Source organism: Somniosus microcephalus, chromosome 2 (assembly GCF_052327205.1).
Source record: "Somniosus microcephalus isolate GS21.2 chromosome 2, FLI_Smic_1.0, whole genome shotgun sequence".
NCBI lineage: Eukaryota > Metazoa > Chordata > Chondrichthyes > Squaliformes > Somniosidae > Somniosus > Somniosus microcephalus.
This window is the reverse complement of record NC_140988.1, coordinates 247,507,544-247,525,868: the sequence shown is the minus strand read 5'-3', so window position 1 is coordinate 247,525,868 and position 18,325 is coordinate 247,507,544. Positions and strand designations below refer to the sequence as shown.

Here is an 18,325-nt window from a genome sequence, read left to right as displayed (position 1 = left end):
CATACATTTGTATTCTTTTATAGTTTTTTTTCTAACACTGTAGCTGTCTCTCGAAATTTATTTTAAAAAGGAGTCATTATATTAAGTGTGACTACAAGATGAAATGTAGCTTGCTATAAATCATAGTATCTCAATAATGTGACTTTATCAGACTGCAATAAAAAAAAAAATTAAGACTGATTTTGAATCCTTGCCTCGCTAAGTATGTCAACAATGGATGGTCCATTTAAACAGGCCATGTTTTCAATGGATGAAAGATTTAAAAACAAAATGGTTACTCACCATGACAAGATCTTATAAAAGGTATCCTTGAAAGTTTAAACATTAAATAGAGGTTTGAGATAACACTGGGCTAATCTACTAGTGCTACTGTTTACTTCAGTTACACGTGCTTGGCATTCCAGTTGTTTTCAAATGCATTAAAGATGTAATATGCTTTTTCTGATTGCAAGATACTAAGGCAATTATCACCTATTAAGCTGTAAAGATAAGCAAATATACTTTCAAAGCAATTCACCATTAATCTTTTATAAAACGCTTACCCTAAATCCTCTGTGCAGTCGATCTTTCATAACACCAATGAATTCTTTGTAACTTAGTTGATCATCTTTGTCTACATCAAAGATTTTAAAGACTGTATTCACCAAATGTGAAGAAAGCTTGAGACTTGTGGCCACATATACAGCACGCTTGAACTCATCTGTATAAACATGCCAAAGAAAGAATTAAAAGTGAGAAACCACCTTTCTTATAAGTCTAGGTTTGAAAACCCAATTGAGAACCTCTAATTTTTTGACCAAATTAGAAACACAAATTTAAAAAACTTCACTACTGAAAACATTTTTTGAAAAAAAATAAAATGAAATTTAACCTTCAAAATGTGTTTTGCAAAAGTTAATGGTAGACTCAAGAGAAAGATAATCTTTTCAGAAGTTCTACATCTAAGAAAATACAATTTGAATGAGATCAAAAACTGATCTCAACAGTATTGTGAATGACTATAGTTCCAAGATATAGTAACTGAATAAAACTTTCAGAAAAGGTTGCATCTTACTATTCTGTTCTAGTTACTGTGACAATTTTCTAAATATATAATTATTTTTGATATATATTTACAATAACCATTATAATTTGCTGCTCAAAGCTGGTATTACTGCAGTGTCAGTCAAGTGATGCTATATACCTGCGGGAGGGGACCTGCGGGAGGAACGGAGTCGGAGACCGGGGATAAAGGCAGCACGGAGCAGAGGCCTGGGAGTCTGAGCGAGTGGACTATCTGCGAGGGAGACAGTCGGCAAGTGACACAACGAAGGAGTGATGTCAGAATTCAAAGGTGTCACTGGCACAAAGGAGCAGAGAGGTGAGTATAGGGTGAGTATTTGTGGTAAGTTTTTTTTTGTTCTGTTTTCAGTATATTTCTGCTAAGTAGTTCATAGCCTATCTAATAGAGGGAGGTGCTGATTGGTGGGTAGTTGTTGAGTGTTTCTTGTTAAGTTTATTTCTGCTAAATTACCTCCATAGTCTGGTAAATAGAGGCATAGCAGGGCAGCTCAGTCCTGTGATTTGCACATCCTGTGCCATGTGGGAAATCCAGGATGCTTCTTGTGGCCTGGACGACCACGTGTGCAGGAAGTGTCGCCAACTGCAGCAACTCGAGCTCCGGGTTTTGGAGCTTAAACGGCAGCTGGAGTCACTACAGTGCATCCGCGAGGCTGAGAAATACTTGGAAAGTACGTTTCTAGAAGTGGTCACCCCGCAGCCTCAGAATGTGCAGGCAGAGAGGGAATGGGTGACCACCAGACAGAGAAGGAGGTCCAGGCAGGTAGGGTAGGAATCCCCAGAGTGCATCTCGCTCACTAACCGGTTCACAGTTCTGGAAACTGGTGGGGGTGATGGCTCCTTTGGGGAGAGCAGCCAGAGCCAGGGCACAGCTGCACAGATGGGGGGAGGAAGCAGAGTGGAAGAGCAACACTGATAGGGGATTCATTGGTTAGGGGAACAGATAGGTGTTTCTGTGGACACAGACGTGACTCCAGGATGGTATGTTGCCTCCCTGGTGCCAGGGTCAAGGATGTCACTGAGCGGCTGCAGGGCACTCTGAGGGGGGAGGGTGAACAGCCAGAGGTTGTTGAGAGGGATGAGGTCCTGCAGGCAGACAATAGGGAGCTAGGAAAGAGATTAAAAAGCAGGACCTCAAAAGGTAGTAATCTCTGGATTACTCCCGGTGCCATGTGCTAGTGAGTGCAGGAATAGGAGGATAGAACAGATGAAAGCGTGGCTGGAGAGATGGTGCAGGAGGGAGGGCTTTAGATTCCTGAAGCATTCGGACCATTTCTCGGAAAGGTGGGACCTGTATAAGCCGGATGGGTTACACCTCAACAGAGCCGGGACCAATATTCTCGTGAGGAGGTTTGCTAGTGCTGTTGGGGAGGGTTTAAACTAGCTTGGCAGGGGGATGGGCACCAGCATGTAGGAGTGGAGGGGAGGAATGGGGTGCATGGAAGAGTGATTGTGTTGGATGGTAAAGGTAGTGCTGGAGGCAGAAGTAGTACCACGTTAGATAGCAGACTAGAAAGACTACGAAAAATTCAAAAATGGGTTTAGAATGCATGTACGTAAACACACAAAGTGTGGTGAATAAGGTTGGTGAGCTACGAGCACAATTAGCCATGTGGCAATATGATGTTGTGGCAATAACAGAAACGTGGCTTCAAAACGGTGAGGACTGGGCACTTAATATTCAAGGGTACAAGGTGTTCAGAACAGATAGGGAAGGAAAAAAGGGAGGTGGGGTGGCAATGCTGATTAAGGAAGACATTGTAGTGTTGGAAAGGGAGAATGTTCTTGAGGGGTCAAGGACAGAATCCATTTGGTTAGAGTTGAGGAGCAAAAAGGGTATGATCACGCTATTGGGGGTATTCTACAGGCCTCCAAATAGTGAGAGGGAGGTAGAGGATCAAATCTGCAGGGCAATCGCAGAGACATGCAAGAGCTATACAGTGGTGATATTGGGGGACTTTAATTACCCAAGTATCGATTGGGATAATGCTAGGGTAAAGGGAAAGGAGGGGGACGAACTTCTGAAATGTGTTCAGGAGAATTTCCTTCACCAGTATGTTCTTGGCCCAACTAGGAAAGAGGCATTGCTGGATCTGGTGCTGGGGAATGAGGTGGGCCAGGTCAGCCAAGTGTCTGTGGGAGAACACTTGGATACAAGTGATAAGATTTAGATTAGCAATGGAGAGGTGCAAGGAACAATCTAGAGTGGAACTTCTAAACTGGAATAGGGTTAACTTCAATGGGGTGCGAATGGAACCAAAGACTAACAGGAAAAACTGTATGGAACAATGGGTGATCTTTAAGGAGAAAATGTTCCAAGTACAGGGTAGGTACATTCCAATAAGAGGGCAGGGTAAGGAAACCAAAGCAAGGGCTCCTTGGATGGTGAGGGAGATTGAGAAGATGATGAAACAAAAAAAAGAGGGCGTATGATGAATATCAGGTGAATTCTTCAAGGGTGAACCAGACCAAATACAATAAGTTGAGAGCGGAAGTGAAGATGAAAATAAGATTGGCAAAGAGAGAATATGAGAGTAGAATGGTGGTCAACATAAAAGGGAACCCAAAAATCTTCTACCGGCAATTAAACAGTAAGCGGGTAGTAAGAGGCGGGGTGGATCCTATTAGGGACAAAGAAGGTGATATATGCTTAGAGACGCAGGGCAAGGCTAGAATACTCAATGAGTACTTTGTATCGGTGTTTACTAAGGAGGTGGATGCTGACAAAATATCGGTAGAAGTGGAAAAGGTAGAAGCAATAGAAGGGGTGAAAATTGATAGACAGGATGTACTAGAAAGACTGGGTATGCTTAGAGTGGATAAGTCACCTGGTCCAGATGGCTTGCATCCCAGGTTGCTAAGAGAATTGGGAGAGGAGATAGCAGAAGGGCTTGCCATAATTTTCCAATCTTCCCTAGATGTGGGGGAGGTGCCTGAGGATTGGAAAGTGGCAAATGTGGCACCATTGTTCAAGAAAGAGTGTAAGGACAATCCTAGTAACTACAGGCCAGTCAGTTTAACATCAGTGGTGGGTAAAGTTTTAGAAACAATAATCAAGGAAAAAATTAACGGGCACTTGGAGAGGTTTAAGCTAATTAAGGAGAGCCAACATGGATTTGTAAAAGGCAGATCGTGTTTGACTAATCTAATTGCATTTTTTGATGAAGTAACAGGGAGGACTGATGAAGGGAATGCAATGGATGTAGTCTACATGGATTTTAGGAAGGTGTTTGACAAAGTACCACATAGAAGGCTGGTTAACAAAATTGAGGCTCATGGAATAGGTGGGTCAGTGGCAGCTTGGATAAGGAATTGGCTTAAGGACAGAAAACAGCGAGTTGTGGTAAATGGCTGTTTCTCCAGACTGGAGGATGGTAGACAGTGGTGTTCCCCAAGGGTCAGTGCTGGGGCCACTGCTTTTTTTGATATATAAATGACCTGGATATTGGAATACAGAGTAGAATTTCTAAATTTGCCAATGACACCAAACTTGGGGGTGTGACAAACAGTGAGGATGATACCAATCGACTGCAACAGGACATAGAAAGACTAGCAGAATGGGCAGACAAGTGGCAGATGGAATTTAATACAGAGAAGTATGAGGTGATGCATTTTGGCAGAAGGAACTGGGAGAGGCAATATACACTTAATGGCACAGTTTTTAAAGAGTGTGCAGGGACAGAGGGACCTAGGAGTTAATGTGCATAGGTCCATGAAGGTGGTGGGACATGTTGTTGAGAGTGGTTAGCAAAGCATTTGGGATCTTGGGCTTCATAAATAGAGGTATTGAGTACAAAAGTAAAGAAGTTATGCTGAACCTTTTATAAAGCGCTGGTTAGGCCACAACTAGAGTATTGCGTCCAGTTCTGGTCACCACACTTTAGAAAGGATGTGAAGGCACTTGAGAGGGTGCAGAGGAGATTTACTAGGATGGTTCCGGGGATGGGGGATCTTAGCTACAAGGACAGGTTGGAGAAGCTGAAATTGTTTTCATTAGAGCAAAGGAGTTTTAGCGGTGATTTGATAGTTGATGGTACAAGGACTAGGGGACACAGATTTAAAGTTTTGGGCAAGAGATACAGGGGGATGTGAGGAAAACTTTTTTACGCAGCGAGTGGTGAGGACCTGGAACTCGCTGTCGACGGAAGTGGAAGAAGCGGAGACACTCAATGTTTTCAAGGGGAGACTGGATAGGCACTTGGAAATAAACTTGCAGGGTTTCGGGGATAGAGCGGGGGAATGGGACTGACTGGGTTGCTCTACAGAGAGCCAGCATGGACTCGATGGGCCGAATGGCCTCCTTCTGTGCCGTTATGACTATGACTCAGGACATATCATCATTATCTTCATTACCATTTCATCCTCTTTCTACCACATTCAGAACACTAGCTAGTTCACCTTAGGAAAACTACAAAAAAAAGTGTCGGTGATTTTAAAGCAGTAATTCCTATATCAGAACTAGCTTAGAAAATAAAATCGAAGATTAGCCAAAAATGGGGTTAAAATACTGTTTAAAAGGGGTTCAAAGTAAACAGTTACTTAAGACATCATTGTAAAACTGTAAACTAGTGCTAAACAGCTATTAAAACTGCCTTGCTATTCATTATTTAAAATTATGCCAGTAGCCCAACATTTTAAATAGATACGCAAAGTGGACTTTGATGAGCAACGCCTACTTTGAGAATCAAAGCACACAAGTTGAAAAAACTTATAAACAAAATTCTTTTTCCTCATATGAACTTGTTCTTATGAAAACAGTTTGAAATGAATGCACCAGCATTATAGAATTTCGCTCACCTTGCCCAATTGATCGATTTGCAAAATTATACATTTGCATTGCAATGGCAAAGTCCTCCAAGTTATTCAGGAATTGAAAGAAAGACCTGAATTCATCAAAAGTGATGCCCTAAAATGCAAACAATATGTAATGAGTAAGTATCAAGTGAAACATTACGTGACTCAAGTAGTATATAGGTGTCAATTATGAGGCCTTTAATTGTAACTGATTGGGTACTATATTTGATTTATTGTGGTGGGGTTCCATATCTAACACTTCATGTGTGATATGACCCAGTAATAGAAGGTTAATACTAGACCTGATGATCACTCACAGAGTGAAAAATCTCTGAAGGTCAGCAAACTTTCCACAGATTAGGTCAAAGATTCTTTCACCTGTTCTTTTCAACACAATTCAGCTGAAATAAAATTTTGGAAAAAAAACACACTCTTTAATGAGTGCCAAGTACTGATTGTTTACTTACAGCACTCGGGCAACTTTTAGTGTCTATAAACATAGCCTTCTGTGGTAGATCTTTTGACTTTTGACACCAAATAAAAGATTTGCCCATGTCTGTCTACAAATCTCAACCTTTAGAACATTGCACAACTCCACCACTACTTTATTTATATATACTTGTGAAGCCAAGAAAGGTAATTAAAATGTATAGTTTGTCAGTTACAAACTAGATAAAAGAAAAATGAACTTAAAAGAGCATTTTCAAAATAAAATGGGAAAACATAAAAGACACTGCAAAAACGAAATAAATGGAGGGAACCACAGCCAATTAACATCTTCATCCAGCTTTTTGGTGTGGCTAAGTATCATTGTAAGCAGGAAACAACAGGTAAGCAAGAATGTACAACATTGCACAAGTGTTAATGACTTTCATATCAATAAAGTATCATTTCTGCATTGTACACCATATTTTCTTCCACAGGATAGTTTGATAACTACTGTACAGTTTTCAAGTGTAACATTTTAATAAAGTTAAACAGAAAAGCAGCAATCTTTTCTTAAAAAACTGTTACATTTTTTATGTTACACTGTAGTAGGTTTCTTTGAACCAAGCACCATCCCCAACTGAGGGATAGGCAGATAACCTACTCCTGGTCATCTGCCAATACTGCTCATAAACTCATCGTTATGTCAGACTTTCTTCAGTGATAGCACTCTCGCCTGAGTCAGTAGGTCGTGAGTTCAAGCCTCACTCCAGAGAGTTTAGCACGTGATCTAGGCTGGCACTTCAGTGCAGTACTAAGGGAGTGATGCACTGTTGGTTTAATGTCTCATCCAAAAGATGGCACCTCCAAGTCTGTTCTCTTAGGTGGACATAAAAGATGACACTATTTGAAGAAGACCAGGGGAGTTTTCCTGGCCAACATTTATCTCTCAAACATCTGGTCATTATCTCATGGCTGTTTGTGGGACCTTGCTGTGTGCAAATTGGCTGCTGCAATTTCCTACATTACAACAACTTCAGAAGTACTTAATTGGCTGTGGAGCACTTTAAAGTGTCATAAAGTCGAGAGAGACAGTAATAAATGCAAATTCTCTCTTTCTTTTAAACTGGCTGTTATGGGATGCACAAGAGTGCACCAATGTGGTTCTTCCTCCGACCTTGTGAGGAATTGCCTAGCTTCCACTCAGCATCATATTACAATAGCACAACTAAGATTCAGAAATAACCATGTTATGAATTGTGGGAAAGTCATGTCCCACCAATCCATGTTACAAAACAATCAGTCATATCCACTTCATTGGCAGTAGTATTTTAACAGTAAGTGTAAATGTGACAAAGTTACCAGCTTCAAAACTGGAAATTAAATTTTGTTTTACAGTCGAATCATTTCAAACTCAGTTGCTAGTTATAAAATTCAAATTGTTATAAAGTGGAACAATTATGAATATATACTCAATAAAACTAAAGTATTCTACAGACAGAAACAACAAGGTGAGGTGAGAGTGACTGCCCTTGACATCAAGGCAGCATTTGACCGAGTTTGACATCAAGGAGCCCTAGTAAAATTGAAGTCAATGGGAATTGGGGGAAAACTCTCCACTGGCTTGAGTCATACCTAGCACGAAGGAAGATGTTTATGGTTGTTGGATGCCAATCATCTCAGTCCCACGACATTGCTGCAAGAGTTCCTCAGGGCAGTGTCCTAGGCCCAAACATCTTCAGGTGCTTCATCAATCACCTTCCCTCCATCATAAGGTCAGAAGTAGGGATGTTCGCTGATGATTGCACAGTGTTCAGTTCCATACGCAACTCCTCAGATAATGAAGCAGTCTATGCCCGCATGCAGCAAGAACTGGACAACATTCAGGCATGTGCTGATAAGTGGCAAGTAACATTCGCGCCACACAAGTGCCAGGCAATTACTATATCCAACAAAGAGTATAACCACCGTCCCATGACATTCAACAGCATTACCATTGCCAAATCCCCCACCATCAACATCCTGGGGGTAACCATTGACCAGAAACTTAACTGGACCAGCCACATACTATGGCTACAAGAACAGGTCAGAGGCTGGGTATTCTGCAGTGAGTGTCTCACCTCCCGACTCCCCAAAGCCTTTCCACCATCTACAAGGCACAAGTCAGGAGTGTGATGGACTCTCCACTTGCTTGGATAAATGCAGCTCCAACACCACTCAAGAAGCTCGACACCATCCAGGACAAAGCAGCCTGCTTGATTGGCACCCCATCCACCACCTTAAACATTCACCCCTTCCACCACCAACACATCGTGGCTACAGTGTATACCATCTACAAGATGCACTGTAGCAACTTGCCAAGGCTTCTTTGACAGCACCTCCCAAACCCGGGACCTCTACCAACTAGAAGGACAAGGGCAGGAGGTGCATGGGAACACTATCATCTCCAAGTTACACACCATTCTGACTTGGAAATATATCAGCATTCCTTCATCGTCACTGGCTCAAAATCCTGGAACTCCCTCCCTAAAAGCACTGTGGGAGTACCCTCATCTCACGGACTGTAGTGGGTCAAGAAGGCGGCTCACCACCACCTTCACATGGGCAATTAGGGATGGACAATAAATAAATTCCATCCCATGAACAAATAAACGAAAAGAAAAAAAATTCCCATATTTAAAAACGGAGATAGAACAGCCAGCTTAATGTCAGTGGTAGGAAAAATAATGGAATTCTTACCCAAAGATGTAATAGAAAAACATCTAGAAACTGAAAATATGAGTAGTCAGCATGGATTTCAAAAGAGGTCATGCTTGACCAACCTTATTGAATTCTTTGAAGAAGTAATAGAAAAAGTAGACAATGGTAATGCAGTAGATGTAATATATTTGTATTTTCAAAAGGCCTTCAATAAGGTACCACATAGTAGACGCATAACTACGGTCGGAACATGTGGATTCAGGACACAAATAGCAGAATGGATACCAAGCTGGCTACAAAACAGAAAACAGAGTATGGATTAAGGGTAACTACTCAGACTAGCTAAAGGTGGGAAGTGGTGTTCCACAGGGATTAGTGCGCAGGCCACTGTTGTTCACAATTTACATAAACAATTTGGACTCGGGAATCGGAAGTACAATCTCAAAATTTGCAGACAACACCAAATTGGGTGGTATAGTTAATAACTGAAGAAGAATGTGACAAAATATAAGACGACATTAATAAACTTGCAGAATGGGCATGTAATTGCCAAATGAATTTCAATATAGATAAGTATGAGGTGGTGTATTTTGGTAGGAAGAATAAGGAGACCACTTACTGCTTGGATAATAAAAGTCTAAATGAGATAGAGGAGCAGAGAGAGCTTGGGGTACAGATACACAAATCACTAAAAGTAGCGACACAGGTTAAGAAGGCCACAAAGAATGCAAATCAAGCACTGGGGTTCATTAAAAAAAAATTCATTCATGGGATGTGGGCGTCGCTGGCAAGGCCAGGATTTATTGCCCATCCCTAGTTGCCCTTGAGAAGGTGGTGGTGAGCCACCTTCTTGAACCGCTGCAGTCCGTGTGGTGAGGATACTCTCACAGTGCTGTTAGGGAGGGAGTTCCAGGACTTTGACCCAGCGACGATGAAGGAACAGCGATATACTTCCAAGTTAGGATGGTGTGTGACTTGGAGGGCAAATTGGAGGTGGTGGTGTTCCCATGCGCCTGCTGCCCTTGTCCTTCTACGTGGTAGAGGTCGCGGGTTTGGGAGGTGCTGCCGAAGAAGCCTTGGCAAGTTGCTGCAGTGCATCTTGTAGATGGTACACACTGCAGACACGGTATGCTGGTGGAGGGATTGAATGTTTAAGGTGGTGGATGGGGTGCCAATCAAGCGGGCTGCTTTATCCTGGATGGTGTCAAGCTTCATGAGTGTTGTTGGAACTGCACTCATCCAGGCAAGTGGAGAGTATTCCATCACACTCCTTACTTGTGCCTTGTAAATGGGGGAAAGGCTTTGGGGAGTCAGGAGGCGAGACACTCGCCACAGAATACCTAGTCTCTGACCTGCTCTTGTTGCCACAGTATTTATGTGGCTGGTCCAGTAAAGTTTCTGGTCAATGGTGACCCCCAGGATGTTGATGGTGGGGGATTTGGCGATGGTAATGCCGATAAATGTCAAGGGGTGGTGGTTAGACTCACTTGTTGGAGATAGTTATTGCCTGGCACTTGCGCGGCGTGAATGTTACCTGCTACTGATCAGCCCTAGCCTGAATGTCGTTCAGACTGCTTCATTATCTGAGGAGTTGCGAATGGCACTGAAGACTGTGCAGTCATCAGTGAACATCCCCATTTCTGACCTTATGTTGGAAGGAAGGTCATTGGATGAAGCAGCTGCAGATGTTTGGGCCTAGGACACTGCCCTGGGGAACTCCTGCAGCGATGTCCTGGGATGAGATGATTGACCACCAACCACCACAACCATCTTTCTTTGTGCTAGGTATGACTCCAGCCAGTGAAGAGTTTTCCCCCCCGATTCCCATTGATTTCAGTCTCACTAGGGCTCCTTGATGCCACACTCGGTCAAATGCTGCCTTGAAGTCAAAGGCAGTCACTCTCACCTCACCTCTGGAATTCAGCTCCTTTGTCCATGTTTAGACCATTTCTAGAGGGATAGAACTGAATAGCAGGAAAGTTATTTTAAACTTGTATAGAACCTTGGTTAGACCACACTTAAGAGTACTGTGCACAGTTCTGGTCTCCATATTATAAGGATACAGACACACTGGAGAAGGTGAAAAAAAGGTTCACAATGATTACACCAGAACTGAGAGGAAATAGTATCAAGAAAGACTGAAGAGGCTGGGGCTCTTTTCTTTAGAACAGAGGAGGCTGAGGGGTGACCTGATAGAGGTCCATAAGATTATGAAAGGGTTTGATAGAGTAGACGTAGAGAGAATATTTCCACTTGTGGGGGAGTCCAAAACTAGAGGTCATAAATATAAGATAGTCACTAAAAAATTCAATAGGGAATACAGGAGAAACCTTTTTACCGAAAGAGTGGCAAGAATGTGGAATGCTCTACCGTAAGGAACAGTTGAGGCGAATAACAGATGCATTTAAGGGGAAGCTAGATAGGCACACGAGGGAGAAAGGAATAAAAGGATATGCTGATAGGGTTAGATGAAGAGGGGTGGGAGGAGGCTCGTGTGAAGTATAAATGCCAGCATTGACCAGTTGGGCGAAATAGCATTAGTCTACAGCACAGAAATATGCTATGTAAAAGAAAAAAATTAGCTTAATTGACTAGCTAACATTAAACAGCAACTAATTTTCTCAACTTCCTACAAATATATATTGAAATTTCTCAGAAAATAAAAGAATATTTTTAATTAGAATTTCTGAAATAATTTTTAAAATAGTCCCTCCATTCATTCATTTTAGCAATCCATTCCCCTGCAGTCCTACTTCTAAATTATCCAGGCACACAAACACATTTATGTACTTGATAAATAGCTAGGCAAAGTGATATTAAGGTTTCAAAATCTTTTACAATAAAATGTTGTGTCAGTCGCATACGTTAAGTCTGACATCGAAGTGAAAGAAAAAAGAAACATGTGAAGTATTAAAATTTACAGGGGCACAAAGGGATGCAGGGGCATGAACAGTTATGAGAATTATTTGGTAGGGCCTGGCTCAAAAAACCTTTAGGACCACTTTATAATGAATATAATGAATGGCCCAGGTATACAGTTGCAGAGAAGTTGGTCTCCAACTTCACATATTTCAGGCAGTGACTTGGAGGAGGTGGAAAAACGTGAACCACTGACTAAAAATACATACTCTTGGTGGGCGCATGCTAAAGAGCTACAAAATTTTCCCACTTTGTTTTTAATTTAATTACATTTGAAGAATAGTGGGAGTCTGAGAAGGAGGGCAGCATTAAGTTAGAAAAAGTAGAGATTGAGGGAGTAACGAAAGACAGTGACTGAATACACAGCGTCGTTAGAGAACTTAGAAATCCAGAGAAAGAAAAAAGGAAGAAAACATCACAGAACTACAGAAGGACAAATTTAGAACAGACATCTAAAGAGAAAGAAATGAAAAACTTGCCTTTCCCATCTTCAGGATATAACAAAGTGCCTGACAGTCAATTAATTGCTTTTGAAATGCAGTCACTGTTGTTTTGTAGGTACACACAGTAGCTAATTTGTGAACAGCAAGGTCCCGGAAACAGCAATAAGATAAATGACAGTTAATCTGATTTTTCGTGGTGCCTTTTGAAGGATAAATGTTGGCCAGGATACCAGGAGATCTCCCTACTCTTTGAAAATATGCAATGGAATCCTTTAGGCCCACCTGAACAGCCAGTTCGGTTTAAAATCTAATCTAAAAGATGACACCTCCAACAGTGCAACACTCTCTTAGTACTGCAATGAATGATCAGCCGAGATCAAGTCCCGGAATGGGTCACAGCCCCATAACCTTCTGACTCAGAGGGGACAGTGCTACCACTGAACTAAGCGGACAGCTATGACCTAATGAAAGTGAGAAACTATTATAGAAACTGTAAAAATAGGGAAGATAGGGAGAGCAAATACAAAAAAAAAATCAGAAGTGAGAAAGAAAATTTTATAAAAACTAGAGAGAATATAATAGCCAGAGAGGAAAACATGCAGAACCCATTTCTTGTTATTTGACAAAAAAAAGATAAATTTTGTTGTATAAATTGGCATACCTTCCATTTTGATTATTGTAACAAACATCTTCTTGGGCAAGTGAAAAATATTAGGCTACTTTAACCGACTGTTGTGCTAATTTAAATGATTGTTGAGCTACAAACATGCTGAAATTCTGGCAGTGCTTACCTTAGCAATGCTGTGGACAGAGTGTTGGTGAGAAGTGAAAGTGATGCTGTTGGGGCTGGGGGTAAATGGAAAGGGGGGGGGGGAGAAGACCCTCTTGGGCAGCCATTTGAGTGAGCAAAACCTTGTTGTAGAGATTGGGGTAGCAAGGACAGAAAGGCAAAAAGATACACAGACACCCTGTTGAGCATGATTGAAAAGGGAGAGGGAGAAGTAACTGTAGTGTCCGAGTATCAATAATACACGGACTGCAGGAGAATAATAACAGGTATTTACTGAACAGAGGGTACTCTTTTATTTGGACCCAAAAAAAAAACCCAATTCAACTGTAAATAAACAAAAGTTCAACTAAAGCTTAACAAATCAAATTAAAATTTGGTTTTCTGTGTTGATGATGCACTCCAGTCCCCGTGGCGCCCATCGGTCGCGGAAATACTCAAGCGCACCGGCGGACACCGCGTGCTCCATCTCCAGGGCCACCCGGGCGCGAACATGGCCGCGGAAGAGATGCAGGCAATCCGGCTGGACGACCCCCTCGACCGCCCGCTGCCTGGACCAATTGATGGCTCTTTTAGCCAGGCCCAGGAGCAGGCCCACAAGGAGGTCCTCCAACCTGTCCGCTCCCCTCCGCACCGGGTGACCGTAGATCAAGAGCGTGGGACTGAAGTGCAACCAAAAATCGAGGAGCAGCCCCTTCAAGTAGTGAAAGAGGGGCTGCAACCTCTCACAATCCATATAAACGTGAAACACGGACTCCTCCAGGCGGCAAAAAATGCAGGCGGCCTGGGAGTCCGTGAACCTACTTTAAACCTTATTGCACGGGACCGCTCCGTGCAACACCCTCCAGGCCAAGTCCCCGATGGAACAAGGGAGGACTCCCGCATAGAGAGCCCTCCATTGGGGACCTCCGCTACCGCCGGTCGGCAAAACGCCACGCCAAGGCGTGTCCGGACGGTAGACGAAGATGACAAAGTGGAGAGTGTGCAGGAGCAGCCCATACAGGAAACCCCTCCGCGCGGAATGAAAAGGCACGGAGGGTATTTCCTCGAGATGGCTCAAGTTGTGAGGCGCCGGTTCCCGAGGGGAGTTTTGGGGCCGGGCGCCGATGAGGAATTCCGTCCGAACGGGGGTAAGCTCGGACGGGATCGCCCCACGTGCTTGAGCCGCCTCGATACACCTAGTGGAGTCGGGGCCCAGTGCCGCTTTTACCGATTCGATGGTTTCGACCGCGAGCCGGACGTTGGCCCAGGACAGGCGCCGCGCCAGCTCCTCCGGCGCCATCCAGCCCGCTCCTCCGCCATCGAGCAGGTCCCCGACTCTGGTCACCTTGCCAGCCACAGCCCTACCCTCCGCCAGTCGCCCGAACCCGTGTTCGTGGAGGTGCGGATTACATAGATACATAGATACATAGAAGATAGGAGCAGGAGTAGGCCATTTGGCCCTTCGTGCCTGCTCCGCCATTTAATGAGATCATGGCTGATCCTTTAATTCAGTATCCCGTCCCCGCCTTCTCTCCGTAACCCTTAACCCCTTTTGCCCGTAGAAATATATCTAATTCCCTCTTAAATATATTTAATGAGCTGGCGTACACTGCCCTCTGTGGCAATGAGTTCCACAGGTTCACCACTCTCTGAGTGAAGAAATTCCCCCTCATCTCTGTCCTAAATGGTTTAGCCCTTATCCTTAAATTATGTCCTCTAGTTCTGTTTTCACCCGCCAAGGGAAACATTCCTTCTGCATCCAGTCTGTCTAGACCTGTCAGAATTTTATACACTTCTATGAGGTCCCCTCTCAATCTTCTAAACTCCAGTGTGTACATCCCTAAACTACATAGTCTCTCCTCATAGGTCATTCCCGCCATTCCTGGTATCAGCCTGGTGAATCGCCGCTGCACCCCCTCCATGGCAAGAACATCCTTCCTCAGATGAGGCGACCAAAACTGTACACAGTACTCGAGGTGTGGTCTCACCAGTGCCCTGTACAGCTGCAGCAAGGTATCCCTGTTCCTGTATTCTAACCCTTTTGCTATGAAGGCCAGCATACCGTTTGCCTTCTTGACCGCCTGTTGCACCTGCATGCTCGCCTTCAGTGACTGGTGTACAAGAACACCCAGGTCTCTCTGTACTTCCCCCTCTCCCAATCTATTGCCATTTAAATAATAATTTGCCCTCCCGTTCCTGCACCCAAGGTGGATAACTTCGCACTTGTCCACATTATAGTGCATCTGCCATTTATCCGCCCAATCGCCCAGTCTGTCCAAATCGCTCTGGAGCTTCCTGGTCTCTTCCTCTGAGCCCACCCCACCTCCTAGTTTAGTGTCGTCTGCAAATTTGGAAATGCTGCATCCGACTCCCTGATCCAGGTCATTAATGTAAATTGTGAACAGCTGGGGGCCCAGGACAGATCCCTGTGGTACCCCACTTGTTACTGCCTGCCATTCAGAAAATGAGCCGTTTATTCCTGAGCAGCGGCTCCCGAAGGAGAGGCGCCGCTCCTGACGGGGGAGAGCTCCGCCTGGAAGCGACGTAGTTCCAAACCCATAGTAGTTCCTGGTAGAAGACAGGCAGCTTCCGCAGGCCGGCACGCCTGCTGCCCACTTTCGCAAACAGGAGCTGCGTGTCGTAATTGAGGCCATGCAGCTGGCGGAAGAAAAACGTCGCCAGCGCACACCATCTCGGAGGATTCTCGACGTACAGGTATCTCTGCAGCGTCTGAAGACGGAAAGTCGCAGCCTGGGTGCGAAGGCACACCAGCGCCTGACCGCCCTCCCTAAGCGGGAGACACAGAACCGCGGCAGAGACCTAGTGCTTCCTTTTGTCCCAGAAGAAGTCGATGAGCTTCTTCTGAATCTTGGTGACAAACGCAGGGGGAGGGATCAAAGTGACCAACCGGTACCACAACATGGCGGCCACCAGTTGGTTTATGACCAGCGCTCGACCCCTGTAGGACAACACTCGGAGCAGTCCTGTCCAGCGTCCTAGGCGAGCGGTGACTTTGGCCTCCAGCTCTTGCCAGTTCGCCGGCCAAGCGTCCTCGGCAGGGCTAAGGTAGACTCCCAAATAGAGGAGGTGCGTGGTGCTCCAGGCGAAAGGCCTGAACTCCTCCGGCAGGGAGTCCACCCGCCACTGACCCACCAGGAGTCCGGAACATTTCTCCCAGTTGATCTTGGCGGAGGATGCGTCCGAGTAAATCTGCTGGCATTCCCGCATCCTCCGCAAGTCAGCGGGATCCGTGACCATGAGGAGCACGTCATCGGCGTAAGCCGAGAGGACCACCTCCACCCCCGGCCCTTGCAGAGCCAGTCCCGTCAACCTCTTCCGCAAGAGGCGCAGGAAAGGCTCCACGCAAATGGCATATAACTGACCGGACATGGGGCATCCCTGACGCACCCCCCTCCCGAAGCGAAGGGGCGCCGTCAAGGACCCGTTAACTTTAATCAGACACTCCGCGGCGGCGTACAGAAGTCGGATCCGGGCGACGAAATGCGTCCCGAACCCGAATGCGCGCAGAGTCCCGAAGAGATACTCGTGATCCACCCTGTCGAACGCCTTCTCCTGATCCAGGGAAAGGAAGGCGACCGACAGACCAGCCCTCTGGGAGTGGTGGACCAGGTCCCGGACCAGATGGATGTTATCGTGGATGGTCCGGCCCGGAACCGTGTAGGACTGGTCGGGGTGGATCATGTGGGCCAGCACGGTGCCAAGGCGAGCAGACATGGCCCTGGCAAAGATTTTATAGTCCGTGCTGAGGAGGGAGACCGGGCGCCAGTTCTTAAGGAGGCGGAGATCGCCCTTCTTAGGCAGCAGGACAATGACCGCCCTGCGCCAAGAGAGGGGCATCTCCCCGGTCGCCAAACTTTCCCCCAGGACCCGCGCGTAGTCGCCCCCCAAGACGTCCCAGAACGCCCTGTGGAACTCCACGGTCAACCCGTCCAGCCCCGGGGACTTTCCCCTAGAGAGCTGGCGGAGGGCGCCGGTCAGCTCCGCCAGACTTAGCGGAGCGTCCAATTTTTCGGCGTCCTCCGGGCCAACCTTCGTCAGGTCCTCCCACAAAACTCTGCGCGCATCCTCGCTGGACGGATCCGGAGAGAACAGAGCCCCGTAATAGGCGCGGGTCTCCGCGCTGATTCCCTCCGGATCCGAGACCAGAGATCCGTCGTCGGCCAGCAGCCCCAAGAGCTGCTTACGGACCCCCCGTCTTTTTTCCAGCGAGTAGAAGGGGGAGCCGCGGTCCAGGTCCCGCAGGAGCTGGATCCGCGACCTCACGTACGCGCCTCGGGACCCGACGAGCTGCAGGTCCTTCAGCGCGCCCTTCTTCTCTTCGTACACCTTCCGCAGGGCCGGGTCCTCGACGACCTGACCGAGACGGGACTCCAGGTCGAGCACCTCCTTCTCCAACCGCCCGACCCGGGCCTCCCGCCTCTTGGTCGACCCCTTTGCGTACTCCTGACAGAAGAGACGGATGTGAGCCTTGCCCACATCCCACCATAGCCTCAAGGAGGGGAAGCCCCCCTGCTTCCTTCTCCAGTCGGCCCAGAATCGACGAAACGAATCCCGGAACCGTGCGTCCTCCAGCAGCAGGTTGTTAAAATGCCAGTACACGGACCCCCCCCGCGCGTGCAGCGGAGCGAGCTCCGCCCACACCAGGTGGTGGTCCGTGCACGGCACCGGCCGCATGGAAGCTGCCGGAACGCAGGAGACGTACGCCCGGGAAATGTAGAGGCGGTCGATTCTGGACCTTCCTCCCCCAGACCTCACGCTAGTGAAGGCGCTGGAGTCGGGGTGGAGATTTCGCCAGACGTCCACCAAGTCGAAGGACCCAACCAGGTCCCTCAACTTCTCCATCGCCGCCGGGCTTCGCGGGGGACCCGAACGGTCCCTCGCCTCGAGGGTGCAGTTAAAATCCCCCCCGAGGATGACGCACTCGCCCACGTCGATGGAGCCCAAGAGAGCGGACACTTCTTCGAAGAAGCGCACTTGCTGCGCACTGGTCTGAGGGGCGTACACGTTCACTAGATGGAGCGGCACGCCCCCCAGGCGAACAGTGACCTGGAGCAAGCGGCCCGGCACGTGCTCCTTGACCCCCAAGATCTCCGGCTGAAAATGCGGGGCCAGCAAGATAGCCACCCCGCTGGAATTGTTGGAGAGGTGACTCATGCTGACCCCTCCTTGCCACTCCAGGAGCCACGTGGCTTCG

The 18,325-nt window shown here is 46.3% G+C and overlaps 1 protein-coding gene across 12 annotated transcripts in view; it reads right to left on the bottom strand.

The window, feature by feature from the left end:
* micu3a (mitochondrial calcium uptake 3a) overlaps positions 1–18,325 on the bottom strand; it is a 250,731-nt gene that overhangs the window by 30,991 nt on the left and 201,415 nt on the right. For all 12 annotated transcript variants that reach the window (XM_085970622.1, XM_085970641.1, XM_085970651.1 and 9 more), the window contains 2 exons: positions 5,857–5,965; positions 543–700 (listed from right to left, as the gene is read on the bottom strand). In XM_085970622.1, the coding sequence (XP_085826748.1) occupies positions 543–700; positions 5,857–5,965 (267 nt within the window). The remainder of the gene's footprint in view (positions 1–542; positions 701–5,856; positions 5,966–18,325) is intronic.